This window comes from Pseudophryne corroboree, chromosome 4, assembly GCF_028390025.1.
Source record: "Pseudophryne corroboree isolate aPseCor3 chromosome 4, aPseCor3.hap2, whole genome shotgun sequence".
Taxonomy (NCBI): domain Eukaryota; kingdom Metazoa; phylum Chordata; class Amphibia; order Anura; family Myobatrachidae; genus Pseudophryne; species Pseudophryne corroboree.
Window position 1 is genome coordinate 653,613,832 of NC_086447.1, and position 17,098 is coordinate 653,630,929.

At 44.9% G+C, this 17,098-nt stretch overlaps 1 protein-coding gene across 3 annotated transcripts in view; it reads right to left on the reverse strand.

The window, feature by feature from the left end:
• Positions 1 to 731: 731 nt before the first annotated feature.
• The window catches only part of PSEN2 (presenilin 2), a 110,225-nt gene continuing 93,858 nt past the window's right edge, over positions 732 to 17,098 (reverse strand). For all 3 annotated transcript variants that reach the window (XM_063917780.1, XM_063917779.1, XM_063917778.1), the window contains exon 11: positions 732 to 1,144. In XM_063917780.1, the coding sequence (XP_063773850.1) occupies positions 989 to 1,144 (156 nt within the window). In that variant the 3' untranslated portion in view covers positions 732 to 988. The remainder of the gene's footprint in view (positions 1,145 to 17,098) is intronic.

The following is a 17,098-nucleotide window of genomic DNA, read 5'->3' on the forward strand; positions in this document are numbered from 1 at the left end:
GACTTGGAGGAAACTGGTCATGAACCGGGGGGAGGGGCGACCAGGAGAGCATCTGACTCCCCACTTCTGACATCAACCTTAGGGATCGCGGCCTCATACTACTCCTGGAGCCTATGATCCCTAAGGGCTGGCACTGGTGCACTTGTGGTGGCAGCCGCGTCAGCGACTGTTTGGTAGTCTCCTCCCAAAGCAGCGCGGCTGTGTCCGTATTCCCCCTCTAAGCGGAACCAATGCCTTACCTTCTTCCCGTGCCCTGGCCACAGCCTGATCATGTCTGCTGGACCTGCTAGTATATCCGACACAGACGACCGCCGAAACAGCACTGTACTCATGTGTATGCGTTTTCGCGGCCCGGTGGAGAGTTGTTGGAGCGACTCTTTCTAAGGTACGTATAAGACGCTTTTTAGAAAGATCACTCAAAAAATAGTAAGACTATAAAAATAAAATAAGAAAGCTTATGGCTGCTAGAAACCAGCAGCCCATTGACCATGGTCCGGCTCCTGCCGCACCAAACAAAAAACTGATTTGTCTGAGCCAGGAGGCGGCAATATATGGACGGGTCCATTGCATGCTGGGAGACCGAAAGGCTTTGACCGATTGGTGCAAATCCGCTGTCGCTTCATCATATCCCAATGTTATCCTGTGGACAACCTGTGGACCCTGCTGGAGAAAAACTTCTATGTTTTTGTAAACTAGACATAAAGCACATATTGTTGACAAAAGTCCCATAGTTAAAGTGATGAATATTTGTTTACTACAGAGCACAAAAGGACAGTTCCACATTTTTTTAGGCTTCCTTGTAAAGCATCTTGATCTTGCAACACAGGATGACTCCGTGTCCCTCTACTAAAGTAAACCAAATTAAAACTTTGGTTTAGTTCCTTTGACTGTACAGTATATTGTGCACAGTATCACTAATATATGTGACACAAAGGGTTAAAAAAACATACTCATCACAGATTTATGACATGGTAAGGGATAAACATTATTAAATGTACATTTGATGAGAAGCCAGAGTGTCCATGAAAGGCCGCACAATGTTATCTGTGGAGAAGTAGAACACCAGGCCAAAAGTGATGGAGATTGGGAGAGCAGGCAGTGCTTTCTTGAAAACTGCCAGCAGCAACAGAGTCAGACATAAACCCTAGAAAGGAGAAATAAATATTATTACAAACAAATCTGAATAACTAACTATACAGGTTATTTCTGTTGCAACATGTTACATTGGCTTTACGAGAGCTATGGTGCACTCACAGGGGGTTCTAAATCCCTGAGACACACACCTTGACAGACCAACATTTTTATTTTAGAGAGAGACACCCAGAGCTGCTGCACATGTGTGGCAGCTCCTATGATAGAGCTCTTAGAGTTCTAGTGTTCGGGATTTAGAGCGGACTGGCCCGGGCCATATGCTGCACTTCCATCTGGTGTCTTGAGCCAGCACCTCCTACCGCTAAAGTCCTTGTTGATCGAGCAGTTGAAGTCCAACTATGTGGCCATGTCATACACTGAACCATTATGGTCCTACAAGGCTCCCCTAACAAATGTCTGTAGGTCCAATACTGTATCAGTGCATGACGCCATGAGGTGGTATTACTGCAGTGCAGAATGCAAAGGGCAGGAATGCAATTCTTGTACTATACTTAGCAGCAGCTAACGAAACTCTCCTACCTACTTGTAGAGAGGCTGACCCAAGGGATAACAAGCTGCTGCACTCCAGCTTTGGGACAGCAGGACCTGGCAACTCCTCAGGCAGGCCACACTGAAGTCTGAGGTGAGCAATTTACAACTAATGAGTGCAGAAATAAATAAATAAACTTCCTACAGTGAAGCCTCTTAAAAAACATCATACCCAGAAAATTTTACACGCTAAATCCCTCCATGCTGTTCAGCTAATATTTTCAAGTTTATGGAGAGCTGGGACTTTTAATGCATGATTTAGGTCAAAATTATCAATTTGTTAATAATGGAAACGTGCCACAAAAAAATTACTTTTGGTTTGGCCATTGCTAAGGAAGCGTGATAAAGCATTTAGGTCAGGTGATAAGGAAGCTTACAAAACAGCTTGGTCCAATTTGAGAAAATTCATTAGGAAGGCAAAGCTTTATTATTCAGTTACGACTGAAGAAAGATGTAAGGAATGAAAGGGATCCAATGAGTTTGTGGCAATGTGTTCGGACCATTACTGATTACAAGGCCATAAAGGTTGAGATAGGCGAGGAAAATAGGTCCCTGGTGGATGATTTAAATATATTCTGTTCCAGATATGATAAGGAGAATGAGTCACTGGTCAGGGCTCTAACTCCTCGGATTGGAGAATAACCTCTTATGTTTGAGGAGTCCACCGTGATAGATTGCCTATGTAGGGTTGACCCAGGGAAATCAGCAGGTCCAGATGGGATTTAGGGTAAAGTCCTTAGAGGCTGTGCTGAGCATTTGGGAGGGATTTTTACGTTACGGTTTAATTTATCTCTGTTCAATTGTATAGTTCCAAAGTCTTTCAAAACCTCTACTATTGTTCCAATGCCTAACAAAGGTGTACCAACTTGCCTAAATGACTACCGTCCTATTGCCCTGACTTCACTGGTCATGAATGCTTTGAGCGACTGGTTATGCAACGGATTCAGGTTTATTTTCTGGCTGGATTTGATCCTTATTAATTTGCATATAAGGCGAATCATTCAACTGACGATGCCGTCCTTACTGTTTTGCACTCTGCATTAATTAACCTAGAGCTGAGGAAATCGTATGTTAGGATTTTATTTGTGGATTATACATCTGCTTTAAATTATATTGTGCAATCTTCTTTAGTATCCAAGTTATTTAATTTAGGCTTGAATATGTTTACTGGGTCCTAAACTTTTTGTCTAACAGGCCGCAGGTGGTAAACCTAGGTTAAAGGAGTTGCTGTTAAATACCGGTGTTCCACAAGGCTGCGTTCTCAGCCCTTTGTTGTATGCCTTATTTACCCACAACTGTGAGTCATCTTTTGAATCTGTAAGGTTTGTGAAGTTTGCTGAAGACATAGCAGTTGTGGGGTTGATTAGAAATGAAGATGACAGTTTTTATGGAACTGAGGTAGCTGGGTTTGTGTTTTGGAGTAGGGAAAATCATCTCGTTTTAAATGGTGCTGAAACGAAAGAAATGGTGATTGATTTTACAAGGAATGACAGTACCGCTAAGTCACCAGTGATGATAGATGAGGCTACCATCGAGACAGTCGAATCTTTTAAGATTCTTGGAGCCATGGTTTGAAACGACCTTATGTGGTCTTCAAATACTGCAGTTATATTAAGAAAGGCACAGCAACTTATCTTTTTTTAAGACGGTTGAGGGCGGCAGGTGTGGGTAGAGGCACTCTTGTGAAATTTTATCTTTGTACGATCGAGAGTGTTTTGACAATTGGAGTGAAAATCTGGTTTGGCAATTGTACTGCAGGAGAGATATGAAAACTCAAACGTTTGGTTAGAACTGCAGGTAAAATTGTCAGGGTACAGCTTTCTAGTGTTCATGAACTCTATGAGAATAGGGTTCTAAAAAGAGCATGCGGTATCATGCGTGACTCATCCATATTGTAGGTTGCTTGAAATAATCGTTATGGTAGACTTACCGTTGATAACTCTATTTCTCTTAAGTCCACAGGATAACATTGGGATATGAGGTACCGACAGCACAGTTTTGATCGGCACCAAACGTTCAAAGCTTTCGACCTCCCAGAATGCAACGGGCCCATCCCTATATCCCCGCCTCCTGGCTCAGGCAAATCAGTTGTTTTCCAAAGCTCAAGGTAGGAGCATCATAGAGAGCCCTACACAGGCGAGAAGAATACACCTGCACACCCTTCCGTACAAGAGGAAGTGGTTAGTGAGTGAAAGGATCCTCTCAAATCAGGTGCATCAGGGTGGGATACCTGTGGACTTATAAATAGAGAAAGAGAGTTATCAATGGTAAGTCCACCATAACGATTATTTCTCCTGCAGGGTCCACAGGATATCCACAGGATAACATTGGGATGTTCCAAAGCAATTTAGTGGTGGGGACGCTCCTGATTGGACAGGAGAATCCTTCACCCGAATTCAGTGACCTGAGAGGCAAAGGTATCCACGGCATAATGTCTAATGAATGTTTTAATGGAAGACCATGTGGGTGCCTTACATATCTGTTCTGCTGAAGCACCACTTTGTGCTGCCCAGACCGGATCTACCTTACGAGTAGAGTGAGCAGAGACATTAGCCGGAACAGGGAGATCAGCTTGAGAATATGCTTCTGAAATAGTAATTCGAAGCCACCTCGCCAGTGTCTGCTTATCAGCAGGCCATCCTCTCTTGTGAAAACAATAGAGAATGAAGAGAGTCTGTTTTTCTGATGGCACTGGTACGATCTACTTAGATCCTTAAAGCACGGACTACGTCCAACGATGCATCTCCCATAGAAAGGTCCGGCCCTTGGAAGGCTGGGACTACAATTTCTTTGTTAAGGTGGAATTTAGACACCACCTTAGGAAGATTCCCAGATTTGGTTCTAAGAACTGCTCTATCTGGATAAAAAAAAAAAAAAAAAAAAAACAGAAAAGGAGGGCGACATAATTCCCCTAAATCTGAAACTCTTCTAGCTGAAGCAGTAGCCAGTAGAAAGAGAACTTTAGCTGTCAACCATTTAAGGTCCACTTTATTAATTGGTTCAAATGGGGCAACGTGAAGGGCCTTTAGGACTACATTTAAGTCCCAAGGCACTGTAGGAAGAACAAAAGGAGGTTGAATGTGCAGCATTCCCTGGAAAACAGTGCGCACATCCTGTAAGTTAGCAATTTTTTTTTTTAACCATACAGTCAATGCTGACACTTGCACTCTCAAGAAAGCAACCCTTAGACCTTTGTCCATTCCTGCCTGAAGGAATGCTAGGACTCTGGAAACTCTGAAAGACAAAGGGTCAAATTTCCGGTCACTGCACCACTGAAATGGTGCCTTGCCATATTCAGTGATAAATGCGAGCTGAGTAAGGTTTCCTTGCTCTGAGCATTGTTTGAATTACCTGTTGTGAGAATCCTCTTGCTTTGGAAGTCTCAAGAGCCACGCTTTCAAAGACAGTCGATCCAGGTTCTTGTGATAGCAAGGACCCTGAGACAGTAGATCCGGACTTTGAGAGAGTAGGAATGGAACATCCATCGACAGCCTCTGAAGATCTGTGGACTAATGTCTTCTGGGCCAAGCCTGAACTATTAGTATCATAGCGCCCCTTCCTTGTTTTGCCTTCCGCATTACCCTGGGTAACAGGGCGATTGGTGGAAACACATAGGCCAGATGAAAGTCCCATCTCACTGAGAGGGTATCCACAAAGACCGCTTTGGGATCCTTTGTTCTTGACTCGTATGCGGGAACTTTGTTGTTCTGACAGGACGCCATGAGATTTATCTCTGGTAACCCCCACTTGTGTACCAGAACTTGGAAGACCTCGGGGTGTAAAGCCCATTCGTTTGCATGGATGGCGTGTCGACTGAGAAAATCCGCTTCCCAGTTTAGAACCACCAGAATGAACACTGTGGACAAGGCTGGATGATGAAATTCTGCTCACTTTAATATGTGACTTACCTCCTTCATTGCGTTTTGGCTGCGAGTTCCTCCCTGATGGTTGAGGTACGCTACTGCCGTTACATTGTCCGAGTGGATTTGGACTGCTTTCCCCTGAAGGATATCCTTTGCCTGAATAAGTGCCATATATATGGCCCGAAGTTCCAATAGATTTATTGTCATGCAACGTTCTTCCTTGAACCACTGCCCCTGGAAGCAACTCCTTTCTTACATCGCTCCCCAGCCCTGAAGGCTGGAATCTGTTGTCAGAATTTCCCAATCTTATATCCAAAAGGGTCTCCCTTTGTTCAGATGGGATGTATGTAGCCACCAGGCTAATGACCTCCTTATTTCCAGAGGAAGGACCATAATCTGCAGTTTTATTGACTGATGAAAACCATTCCATTTGGAAAGGATCAGACGTTGCAGAGACCTCGAGTGGAACTGAGCATACTCCACCATGTCGAATGTCGACACCATCACACGCATTGCTGCATGAATCACTTTTGACTGTGTAGCAGCTCCTGAATCCTTGACTGAATTTTGGATTTTTTATTCAGAGGTAAAATTACTCTCTGAAGACCCGAATCCAACACAGCCCTCAAGTGAGTCATCCGTTTTGACGAAACCAGGGACAACTTTGCCCAATGTATGAAACAACCGTGTCTCTGCAAATGAGCTATTGTCTGTTGCAGATGACACTGAAACAATTCCCGAGATTGTGCCAGGATTAATAAATCGTCGAGGTATGGAAAAATCCTTTCCCCCTGTTGACAGAGATAAGATGCCATTAACACCATAATTTGGGTGAATACTCTGGGAGCTGTGGCCAGTCCAAAAGGTAGGGCCTAAAACTGAAAATGTTGCTGGAGGATAGCAAACCTGAGATAGTGCTGATGAAACAGTGCTATAGGAACATGTAAGTAAGCATCCTGGATAACCAGGGATACCATACAATCCTCCGGCTCCATGGACAAAATAATGGAACGTAAAGTCTCCATATGAAACAGAGGCACCCAAATGTACTTGTTCAGCACTCTGAGATTGAGTATGGGCCAGAATGACCCATTTGGCTTCTGGACTAAAAACAGGTTGGAGTAAAACCTTGTCCTCGTTGCGCAGGAGGAATGGAATGCTTCTGACTCCAAAATACTGTTTAATTCTTTACCAAAAAGAATATCTCCAGTAAAAGCAAAGAATCCAGAACCTTCTTGGATTGAGTCAGCTTTCCATGTACGCAGCCAAACCACTCTGCGAGTTGCTACTGCTAAGACTGATGCCTGAGAGGCAATTGTACCCATATCCAAGGCTGTTTCTTCCATAACAATAGCAGCCTGTTTGATATGTGCAATATGGGATTTTTGCTCTCTAGATGCCATTGAAAGATCATCCTCCAAAGCATTAGCCCAGGGTGCCACTGCTTTTGCCAATCAGGCTGAAGCCATGATGAAGTCTTATGATTGCCCAAGACAAAGAAAAAATGTTTTTTAGAAAACCATCTATTTTCCTATCCGTGACATCATTTAATGATGTTGAAGGCAGAGGTAGTGTAGATTTTCGCACCAATCTCCCTTTTTAAACAGTCCCCAGCCGAAAGAGGATAAGGGGAATTCCATTTCTTTTTAATTCTAAACTTCTTACTGGGTGTAACCAAAGCCTCTTGCATAACATCCGTCAGCTGTTCTGACCCAGGAAACTCAGTCCTAATTGTTTTGGGACGTTTAAACACAGGTGCCTTAGATTTTACCAAAGGCTCTGCTGCCTCCTCTAAGGATAGAATGGCTTTCATAGCACTAATTAGCACAGATATGTCACTGAGCTAAGGCCTTCATTCTCGTCTCTGTATGCAGACCCGGAGTGCGATGAGTTCTCACCCTCCGACGAGCCCTCATCTGAAACGTGTATACTGTGAAGATATTGTTTCATGTCTACGTGATTTAGTTACCACCGGCCTTTCAGCCTGTTTTTGTTGAGAGGCTGCCATTTCCTGTACTGGATGTGATAAACCCCACGTGGAATGTTGCATGTAAGGTTTAATAGGGTAACCTATTTCTGGTATAGGAGGTGGCATTATCCGCTCAGCTATACTGGATAATGTCTGTGCAAAAGAAGCCCATGGTGGTTCAACTTGAACCTGTGCCTGCCTTGGATTACTCAAGAGGCTTTGGTGAAAGCTAAAACAATTTGCACAGAATTAATTTTGAACCAGATCCCGAGAGGTTAACCCAGCTTTGCAAGACAAACATGAAATGAGTGTAGGTGCTGCTGTGGAGAGAGTATACTCCTCATCCTTGCCTCTCTTAGACATGATAAATAACACACCTGTACAGTGTTTACTACACAATTTGTGACTGCAATCACTTTAAAATTTGTTAAAGTGACATACAATCCGATCCCTCCCTGACAGAATTATAGTAAAGTCAGCAATCACACTAGCAATCGGTCACAGGTTATACATTAGTATAATAAGCAACATGAGCACATAATCAACTACAGATACATTTCAAGTATGTAGGAGAAACATATTACTGCACCTTATATAGGAGTTTAACTGTATTCAGTCGCACATCGAAAGAAACAGCAGCAATAGTTTACAGACTCATATGCATCAGGCACTTATCCAACTATATGTACTCAAAGGTAGATAGAGACTTAGTGCTGTATCACCCGACTCAGGAGAGTGGGATACAGGAAGACTTCACCCCACTTTCAGAATCGATCAATACGTTAGTGAACGCTGAGTGGATCCAGACGCTATTAGTGTAAACAACCACCCAGTGAACCTACAGTGAACACAGACGCCCAAGTGAACACATACGCACCAGTCATACAGTCGCTTATGCTGCGACTGGGTCCTTTTAGAAACACAGCGTCTCAGACGGAAGCAGGCACTCAGTTCATGGTGGGAAACTCGGAAGAAACTGGTCATGAACCGGGGGGAGGGGCGACCAAGGGAGTGTCTTATTTCCCACTGCTGACCTCAACCCTAGGGATCGCGGCCTCATAATACCCCTGGAGCCCATGATCCCCGAGGCCTAGCGCTTGTGCACCCGAGGTGGCAGCCACATCAGCGACTGTTCGGTAGTCTCCATCCCGAAACAGTACGGCTGTATCTCGCGTTTCCCCTACTAAGCGGAACCGATGCCTTACCTTCTCCCTGTGCTACGGCCACAGCCTAGCAACGTCTGCTGGACTTGCTAGTACATCCTACACAGATGCCTGCCGAAACAGCACTGTACACATGGGTAAGCGGTCGCAACCCGGCGGGAAGTTGTTGGACTGACTCTTTCTAAGGTACGTATAGGACGCTTTTTAGAAAAATTGCTCAAAAAGAACTAGTAAGACTATAAAAATAAAATAAAAAAAGCTTATGGCTGAAAAAAAAGCAGCAGCCCATTGACCATGGTCCGGCTCCTGACACACCAAACAAAAAACTGATTTGCCTGAGCCAGGAGGCGGGGATATAGGGACGGGCCCGTTGCATTCTGGGAGGCCGAAAGCTTTGATCATTTGGTGCCAATCCGCTGTCGCTACCTCATATCTCAATGTTATCCTGTAGATAACCTGTGGACCCTGCAGGAGAAAAATTACCATCCGACAAAAGGTTTAGAGAATTGATGTCATGTACCAAGCAACTACATGTTTCTTTCCATCAGCTATTCGTATGTTGAACCATAACACGGTCTAGCTTAGATATGTTTAAACAATTGGTCAGTATGTTTTTCTACCTTTCTACCACTTCTCAGCACTATAGTGTTGTACTTGTAATTTTCTTTAATAATTCATTTCTTGTTTTGTTTGATGCAAAACTGTATTATTATTATTATTATTATTATTATTATTATTTTGACTGTTTGGATACTTCCCTTTGCTTATTAATGCAGATTAAGGGGTCTATTTACTAAACCTTGGATGGAAATAAAGTGGATGGAGATAAAGTACCAACCAACCAGCTGCTGTTATTTTTCAAACCCATCCTGTGACATGCTAGTTAGGAGCCGATTGGCTGGTACTTTATCTCCGTCGACTCTATCTCTGTCCAAATCTTACTAAATAGACCCCTTAGAGACAGCCAGCACTGCAGTTTCATGTCCCAAGACTAAGGCTGGTATTCAATTAGCTCCGATAAGCCAATGTCCCATATTTGTACAATAACATATGGAATTTGTGATAAGTATCCAGAACCATGTGGTATTGCTATCTTCAAGGGCTGCCTATCAGGGATTATGCTAGGTGGGCAGGCTCATATACTGGCCAATATATGCCAAGAACATTGAATATTATATTGTGGTTATAACTTTAATGGTAAGTACATAAAAGGTATTAGCGCTTATAGGTCACAAATGAAGGGGTAGGTCACAAATCACAATTTATGAAAAAAATAGGATTTTTAATACCTACCGGTAAATCCTTTTCTCTTAGTCCGTAGAGGATGCTGGGGTCACCATTAGAACCATCGGGTATAGACGGGATCTGCAGGAGATATGGGCACTTTAAGACTTTGAAAGGGTGTGAACTGGATCCTCCCTCTATGCCCCTCTTCCAGACTCCAGTTATAGGAACTGTGCCCAGGGAGAAAATCTGAACTTCTGGAAGGGAGGCCAATTGTTTCTGAGAGAAAACTGATAAGGTTGAAATCTGTACCTTAATTGAGCCCAATTTTAGGCCCGCATTCACACCTGCTTGTAGAAAATGGAGAAAACGTCCTAGCCGAAACTCTTCCGTAGGAGCCTCCTTGGATTCACACCAAGAAACATTTTCTACAATTATGGTGGTAATGTTTAGAGTTTACCCCTTTTCTGGTCTGAATAAGTGTGGGAATGACTTCACTGGGAATACCCTTACGGGCTAGGATTTTGCGCTCAACTGCCATGCCATCAAACGTAGCCGCGGTAAGTCCTGATACACGCATGGCCCCTGTTGTAACAGGTCCTCGCGCAGAGGAAGAGGCCAGGGATCTCCTATGAGTAATCCCTGAAGATCTGGATACCAAGCCCTCCTTGGCCAGTCTGGGACAATGAGGATCGCCCGGATCTTTGTTCTTCTTATGATCTTTAGAACTTTTGGAATGAGAGGAAGCGGAGGGAAGACATACACCGACTGAAACACCCACGGTGTCACCAGTGCATCCACTGCAATTGCTTGAGGGTCCCTTGACCTGGAACAATATCTCTGAAGCTTCTTGTTGAGACGAGATGCCATCATGTCTACTTGAGGAACTCTCCAACGACTTGTCACCTCTGCGAAGACTTCTTGGTGGAGGCCACACTCTCCTGGATGGAGATCGTGTCTGCTGAGGAAGTCTGCTTCCCAGTTGTCCACTCCTGGAATGAAGATCACTGACAGAGCGCTTGTATGCTTTTCCGCCCAGCGGAAAATCTTTGTGGCTTCTGCCATGGCCGCTCTGCTTTTCGTTCCGCACTGATGGTTTATGTACGCTACTGCTGTTACATTGTCCGACTGGATCAGTACAGGCAGATCTCGAAGAAGATGTTCCGCTTGCAGAAGGCCGTCGTAAATGGCCCTTAACTCCAGAACATTTATGTGGAGACAAGTTTCCTGACTTGACCATCTTCCTTGGAAGTTTTCTCCCATTGTGACTGCCCCCCAGCCTCGGAGGCTTGCATCCGTGGTCAGTAGGATCCAGTCCTGTATCCCGAACCTGCGCCCCTCTAGGAGGCGAGAGCTGTGTAGCCACCACAGGAGTGGTGCCCTGGTTTTGGAAGACAGGATTATCCTTCGGTGCATGTGTAGGTGGGACCCGGACCACTTGTCCAACAGGTCCCACTGGAACACTCTGGCATGGAACCTGCCAAACTGAATGGCCTCGTAGGCCGCAACCATCTTCTCCAGCAACCAAATGCATTGATGGATTGACACTCTTGCTGGTTTCAGAATTTGTTTGACCAGACTCTGAAGTTCCAGAGCCTTTTCCACTGGAAGAAAGACTCTTTGTAGTTCTGTGTCCAATATCATTCCCAAAAATGACAACCGCGTCGTCGGAATCAACAGTGATTTTGGCAAGTTTAGGAGCCAACCATGTTGCTGAAGAACTGTCAGGGAGAGTGCAACGTTTTGCACCAACTGGTCCCTTGATCTCGCCTTTATCAGGAGATCGTCCAAGTATGGTGACTCCTTGCTTGCGAAGGAGAACCATCATCTCCACCATCACTTTGGTGAAAGTCCTCGGAGCCGTGGATAGACCAAACGGCAACGTCTGAAATTGGTAATGACAATCCTGAATTGCAAACCTCAGGTAAGCCTGATGTGGAGTGTAAATGGGGACATGTAAGTAGGCATCCTTTATGTCCACCGACACCATAAAATCCTCTTCCTCCAGACTGGAGATCACTGCTCGGAGAGACTCCATCTTGAATTTGAATTTCTTTAGGTAGAAATTTAGGGATTTCAGGTTTAGGATTGGTCTGACCGAGCCGTTCGGCTTCGGGACCACAAACAGGCTTGAATAAAAACCTTCTTCCTGTTGTGACTGGGGAACCCTGATGATAACTTGATTTTGACACAACTTTTGTATTGTGTCGCAAACTACCTCCCTGTCTGGAAGAGAAGCTGGTAAGGCCGATTTGAAAAAACGGCGAGGGGGAACGTCTTGGAACTCCAGCTTGTACCCTTGGGATACTATTTGTAAAACCCATGGGTCTAGGTCCGTTCGAACCCAAAACTGACTCAAGAGTTTGAGACGTGCCCCAACGTCATGCAGTGGAATTGGCAGAAGCCTGGGAGGACTTCTGCTCCTGGGAGCCTGACAAGGCTGGTGATCGTTTACCTCTTCCTCTACTAGCAAGGAAGAAGAACCTTGGCCCTCTCTGTATTTATTGGGCCGAAAGGACTGCATCTGATAGTGGTGCGTTTTCTTTTGTTGTGGAGGAACATAAGGCAAAAAGGATGACTTACCCGCGGTAGCTGTAGATACCAAATCATCAAGGCCATCGCCAAATAAGGCCTTACCTTTATATGGTAGAGATTCCATACTTTTCTTGGAATCAGCATCAGCATTCCATTGGTGAATCCACAACGCTCGCCTACCTGAGACTGTCATGGCATTGGCCTTTGATCCCAAAAGACCAATATCTCTCGCAGCTTCCTTTAGGTATGCTGCAGCGTCCTTGATATAACCCAGCATCAAGAGGATGCTATCCCTATCTAGGGTATCTAATTCAGAAGACAAGTTGTCTGCCCACTTTTCGATAGCACTATTTACCCACGCAGACGCAATGACAGGTCTGAGTAGCGTACCTGTGGTCGTATAAATGGACTTTAACGTAGTTTCTTGTTTACGATCCGCAGGATCCTTAAGGGCCGCCATGTCAGGTGACGGGAGAGCCACCTTTTTAGACAAACGTGACAGGGCCTTGTCCACAGTGGGGGGTGACTCCCACTTTTCCCTATCCGCCGAGGGAAACGGATAAGCTACCGTAATTCTTTTGGGAATCTGAAACTTTCTGTCAGGACCTTCCCAGACTTTTTCAAATAGCGTGTTCAGTTCATGAGAGGGAGGAAACGTTATCTCAGGTTTCCTTTCCTTATACATACAGACCCTTTTATCAGGGACAGCCGGGTCCTCAGTGATATGTAATACCTCTTTAACTGCCACAATCATGTACTGAATGCTCTTTGCCAATTTTGGATCTAATCTGGAATCGTTATAGTCGACACTGGAATCAGTGTCCGTGTCGGTATCAGTGTCTGCCAACTGGGCCAATGTACGTTTCTGTGACCCAGAGGGGACCTGGACTTTTAATAACATATCCTCCACAGACTTCTTCCATGCCTGGGTCTGAGACTCAGACTTGTCTAATCTCTTACCAATACGAGCCACATTAGCATTCAAAGCATTCAACACATTTACCCAATCAGGAGTCGGCGGTGCCGACATGGTCACCCCCACTTCCTTTTGTGTCTCTAATACCGCCTCCTCCTGTGAAGAGCACTCAACCTCAGACATACCGGCACGCGTATAATAAACACCCACAGACATACCGGGCTTATAGGGGACAGACCCATAGGAAAGCCTGTCAGAGAGACACAGAGGGAATTTGCCAGCTCACACCCCAGCGCTCAACCAGCGGTTCTGAAGCGCCTAATAAATGCCCCAGACCTGCAGCGCTTTTAATATAAGGTATATTGCACCAAATAAGCCAGTGCCCCCCCCCCCCCTCGTTTTGCACCCTGATACTAGTCAGTGTGAAGGAAGGACCAGCGTCTCTGAAGCCTGATGGGGAGGAAATGGCGCCGAGTGAGCTGTGAGGATGAAGCTCCGCCCACTTAATGGCGCGCTTCCGTCCCGACTCTTTTACTATATGATTATACTGGCGGGGGTTAGGACAGTGCCTCGGCACTAATGTCCCCTCTTGCCAGTGTCCACTGAGGATTTATTAGCTGCCCAGGGTGCCCCCCCCACCCCCCCGCGCGCCCTGCACCCTGTAGTGCTGTGTGTATGTGGGAGCTTGGCGCGCAGCGTCCGCGCGCTGCTCGGTACCTCAGAAAATGCAGTCACTGAAGTCTTCTTTTCTTCTGCTACTCACCTGTCTTCTGACTTCTGGCTCTGTAAGGGGGTGACGACAGGCTGCGGGAGTGAGCATCTAGGCGTACCCACCGATCAGCACCCTCAGGAGCTAATGGTGTCCTGTAGCCAGAAGCAGAGCCATTGAACTCACTGGAAGTGGGTCATACTTCTCTCCCCTAAGTCCCACGATGCCGGGAGACTGTTGCCAGCAGCCTCCCTGAACATAAAAAACCTAACTAAAAGTATTTTCAGAGAAACTCAGTAGAGCTCCCCTGTAGTGCGTCCAGTCTCACTGGGCACAATTCTAAAACTGGAGTTTGGAGGAGGGGCATAGAGGGAGGAGCCAGTTCACACCCTTTCAAAGTCTTAAAGTGCCCATGTCTCCTGCGGATCCCGTCTATACCCCATGGTTCTAATGGTGACCCCATCATCCTCTAGGGCGTATGAGAAACTAAAATTGAGCAAAATGTAAAAACTGTATGCATTGCACAATGATCACCAAAGCCAGATAAAAACAATATATGCAAAGTGAGTAGTGCCACTCCCAATTTGAGATATTTTTAGTGGAAGAAAAGTTTAATAAACCTGTTCCGATAAACAGTCCCCTTAATCCTTAAAGGCCCATATAGATCATGTCCGTGAAAGATAATTACCACCAACGTCTCTCGAGGTATTAGGCGAATCTGCGTCCGCAATTAGCTTCTCCTCGGTGGGTGATGTGTTGTCCTTTCACGGTGGAGTGAAAACTCTCCTTGTATAGATCCAAGGGCAGAAAGTCTTCCAGAAGGTGGGGAGTAGGCACAAAAGAGCAGGTCGAGGTCGAGGTCTTCCAGAAGGTGGGGAGTAGGCACAAAAGAGCAGGTCCCACCAACGCGTTTAGTTGCGTTCAAGCAACTTTTTCAAAGTGCTATCAGTCCTGCTGGCAGTGGTTTATAAACCCTATCAATATGGTTGCTCATTAGCATATGTGATTGTTTGTGACCACCCACTAACGTTATATGACCAAATAATGACAGACATTGAAGGTTAAAATGTTAGTTATTCAAAAATAAAAACACACATCTGTTGTATAAGTCATTTTTATATTGTATTATGAGGAACATTTAATAAAATCCGATCACATGACCGCTGTTACATATATCTAAACCTGTGCACTTAGGAAGACCTGGAATAGGACTTCTTAGCTAATATTATAGCTTAATAGGAGGAAAATCCAGAGCAAGCTCCATAAGATTAGAATTCCACAGTTGATGCAAAAACACTCCCCCTCCCCTCATAGGATAAGAGAAGTGGAAAAACAGCTGAATCCAATTAAGGACCGGGCCATGTCCAAATTACCAGCCTGTACACATGTAGGAAGTGACGCAGCTGAGGCGCTGCCATTACCGCATCATTCATCCGCATCCAAATCATGAAAATGTAATGTGGTTGTCATGGCAACGCACAGCACGTCACTCTCCTATCTTGTTGCCCAACTACGAACATCAACCTGCTTTGACCCTCCTATAAATATATGAATGGCAGGAGATTCCAACTATCCCTTCAGAAACATAGTACTTTGATAATGTGGCATCACAGACTGGCTTATTGTGGGTTTATCGGTTGGGATGCCGGAGTACAAGTTGCGGGGGGGGTGTTGCCCTGGCGATGCTTGATTGTATACATCACCATGGCAACAAACTGTGCCTTGATGTGCACCGCATTGTGTCGTCCGGGCGCGGAGGAATGACACGGTATTGAGAGCTTGATGCCGCGCCGCTCTAATCCCGCTTCAGGACGTAGGAGAGGGACACGCTGTGCGTCACCATGACAACCACATTACATTTTGATGATTTGGATGCGGATGAATGATGCGGTAATGGCAGCGCCTCAGCTGCGTCACTTCCTACATGTGTACAGGCTGGTAATTTGGACATGGCCCGGTCCTTAATTGGATTCAGCTGTTTTTCCACTTCTCTTTTCCTATGAGGGGAGGGGGAGTGTTTTTGCATCAACTGTGGAATTCTAATCTTATGGAGCTTGCTCCGGATTTTCCTCCTATTAAGCTATAATATTAGCTAAGAAGTCCTATTCCAGGTCTTCCTAAGTGCACAGGTTTAGATATATGTAACAGCGGTCATGTGATCGGATTTTATTAAATGTTGCTCATAATACAATATAAAAATGACTTATACAACAGATGTGTGTTTTTATTTTTGAATAACTAACATTTTAACTTTCAATGTCTGTCATTATTTGGTCATATAACGTTAGTGGGTGGTCACAAACAATCACATATGCTAATGAGCAACCATATTGATAGGGTTTATAAACCACTGCCAGCAGGACTGTTAGCGCCTTGAAAAAGTTGCTTGAACGCAACGAAACGCGTTGGTGAGACCTGCTCTTTTGTGCCTACTCCCCACCTTCTGGAAGACCTCGACCAAGTCCCCATTGACTTTCTGCCCTTGGATCTATACAAGGAGAGTTTTCACTCCACCGTGGAAAGGACAACACATCACCCACAGAGGAACAGCTAATTGCGGACGCAGATTCGCCTAATACCTCGAGAGACGTTGGTGGTAATTATCTTTCACGGATATGATCTATATGGGCCCTTAAGGATTAAGGGGACTGTTTATCGGAACAGGTTCATTGAACTTTTCTTCCACTAAAAATATCTCAAATTGGGAGTGGCACTACTCACTTTGCATATATTGTTTTAATCTGGCTTTGGTTATTATTGTGCAATGCATACAGTTATTACATTTTGCTCAATTTTTATTTTTTAATAAATTGTGATTTATTGTGACCTACCCCTTCATTTGTGACTTATAAGCGCTAATACCTTTTATGTACTTTTCATTGTTTGGGGTCTGACCAACCCTTTTCTTATATAGCTGCTGGGGTGAACCTTCCCATCTAGCGCCAGGAGTAGAATTACCTTAGGGTAATTTCTTCTTTACATTTCTACATATCACTTTAATGGTGTATGGTGCACCTGCACCCTTGTTCCTAAATTGTA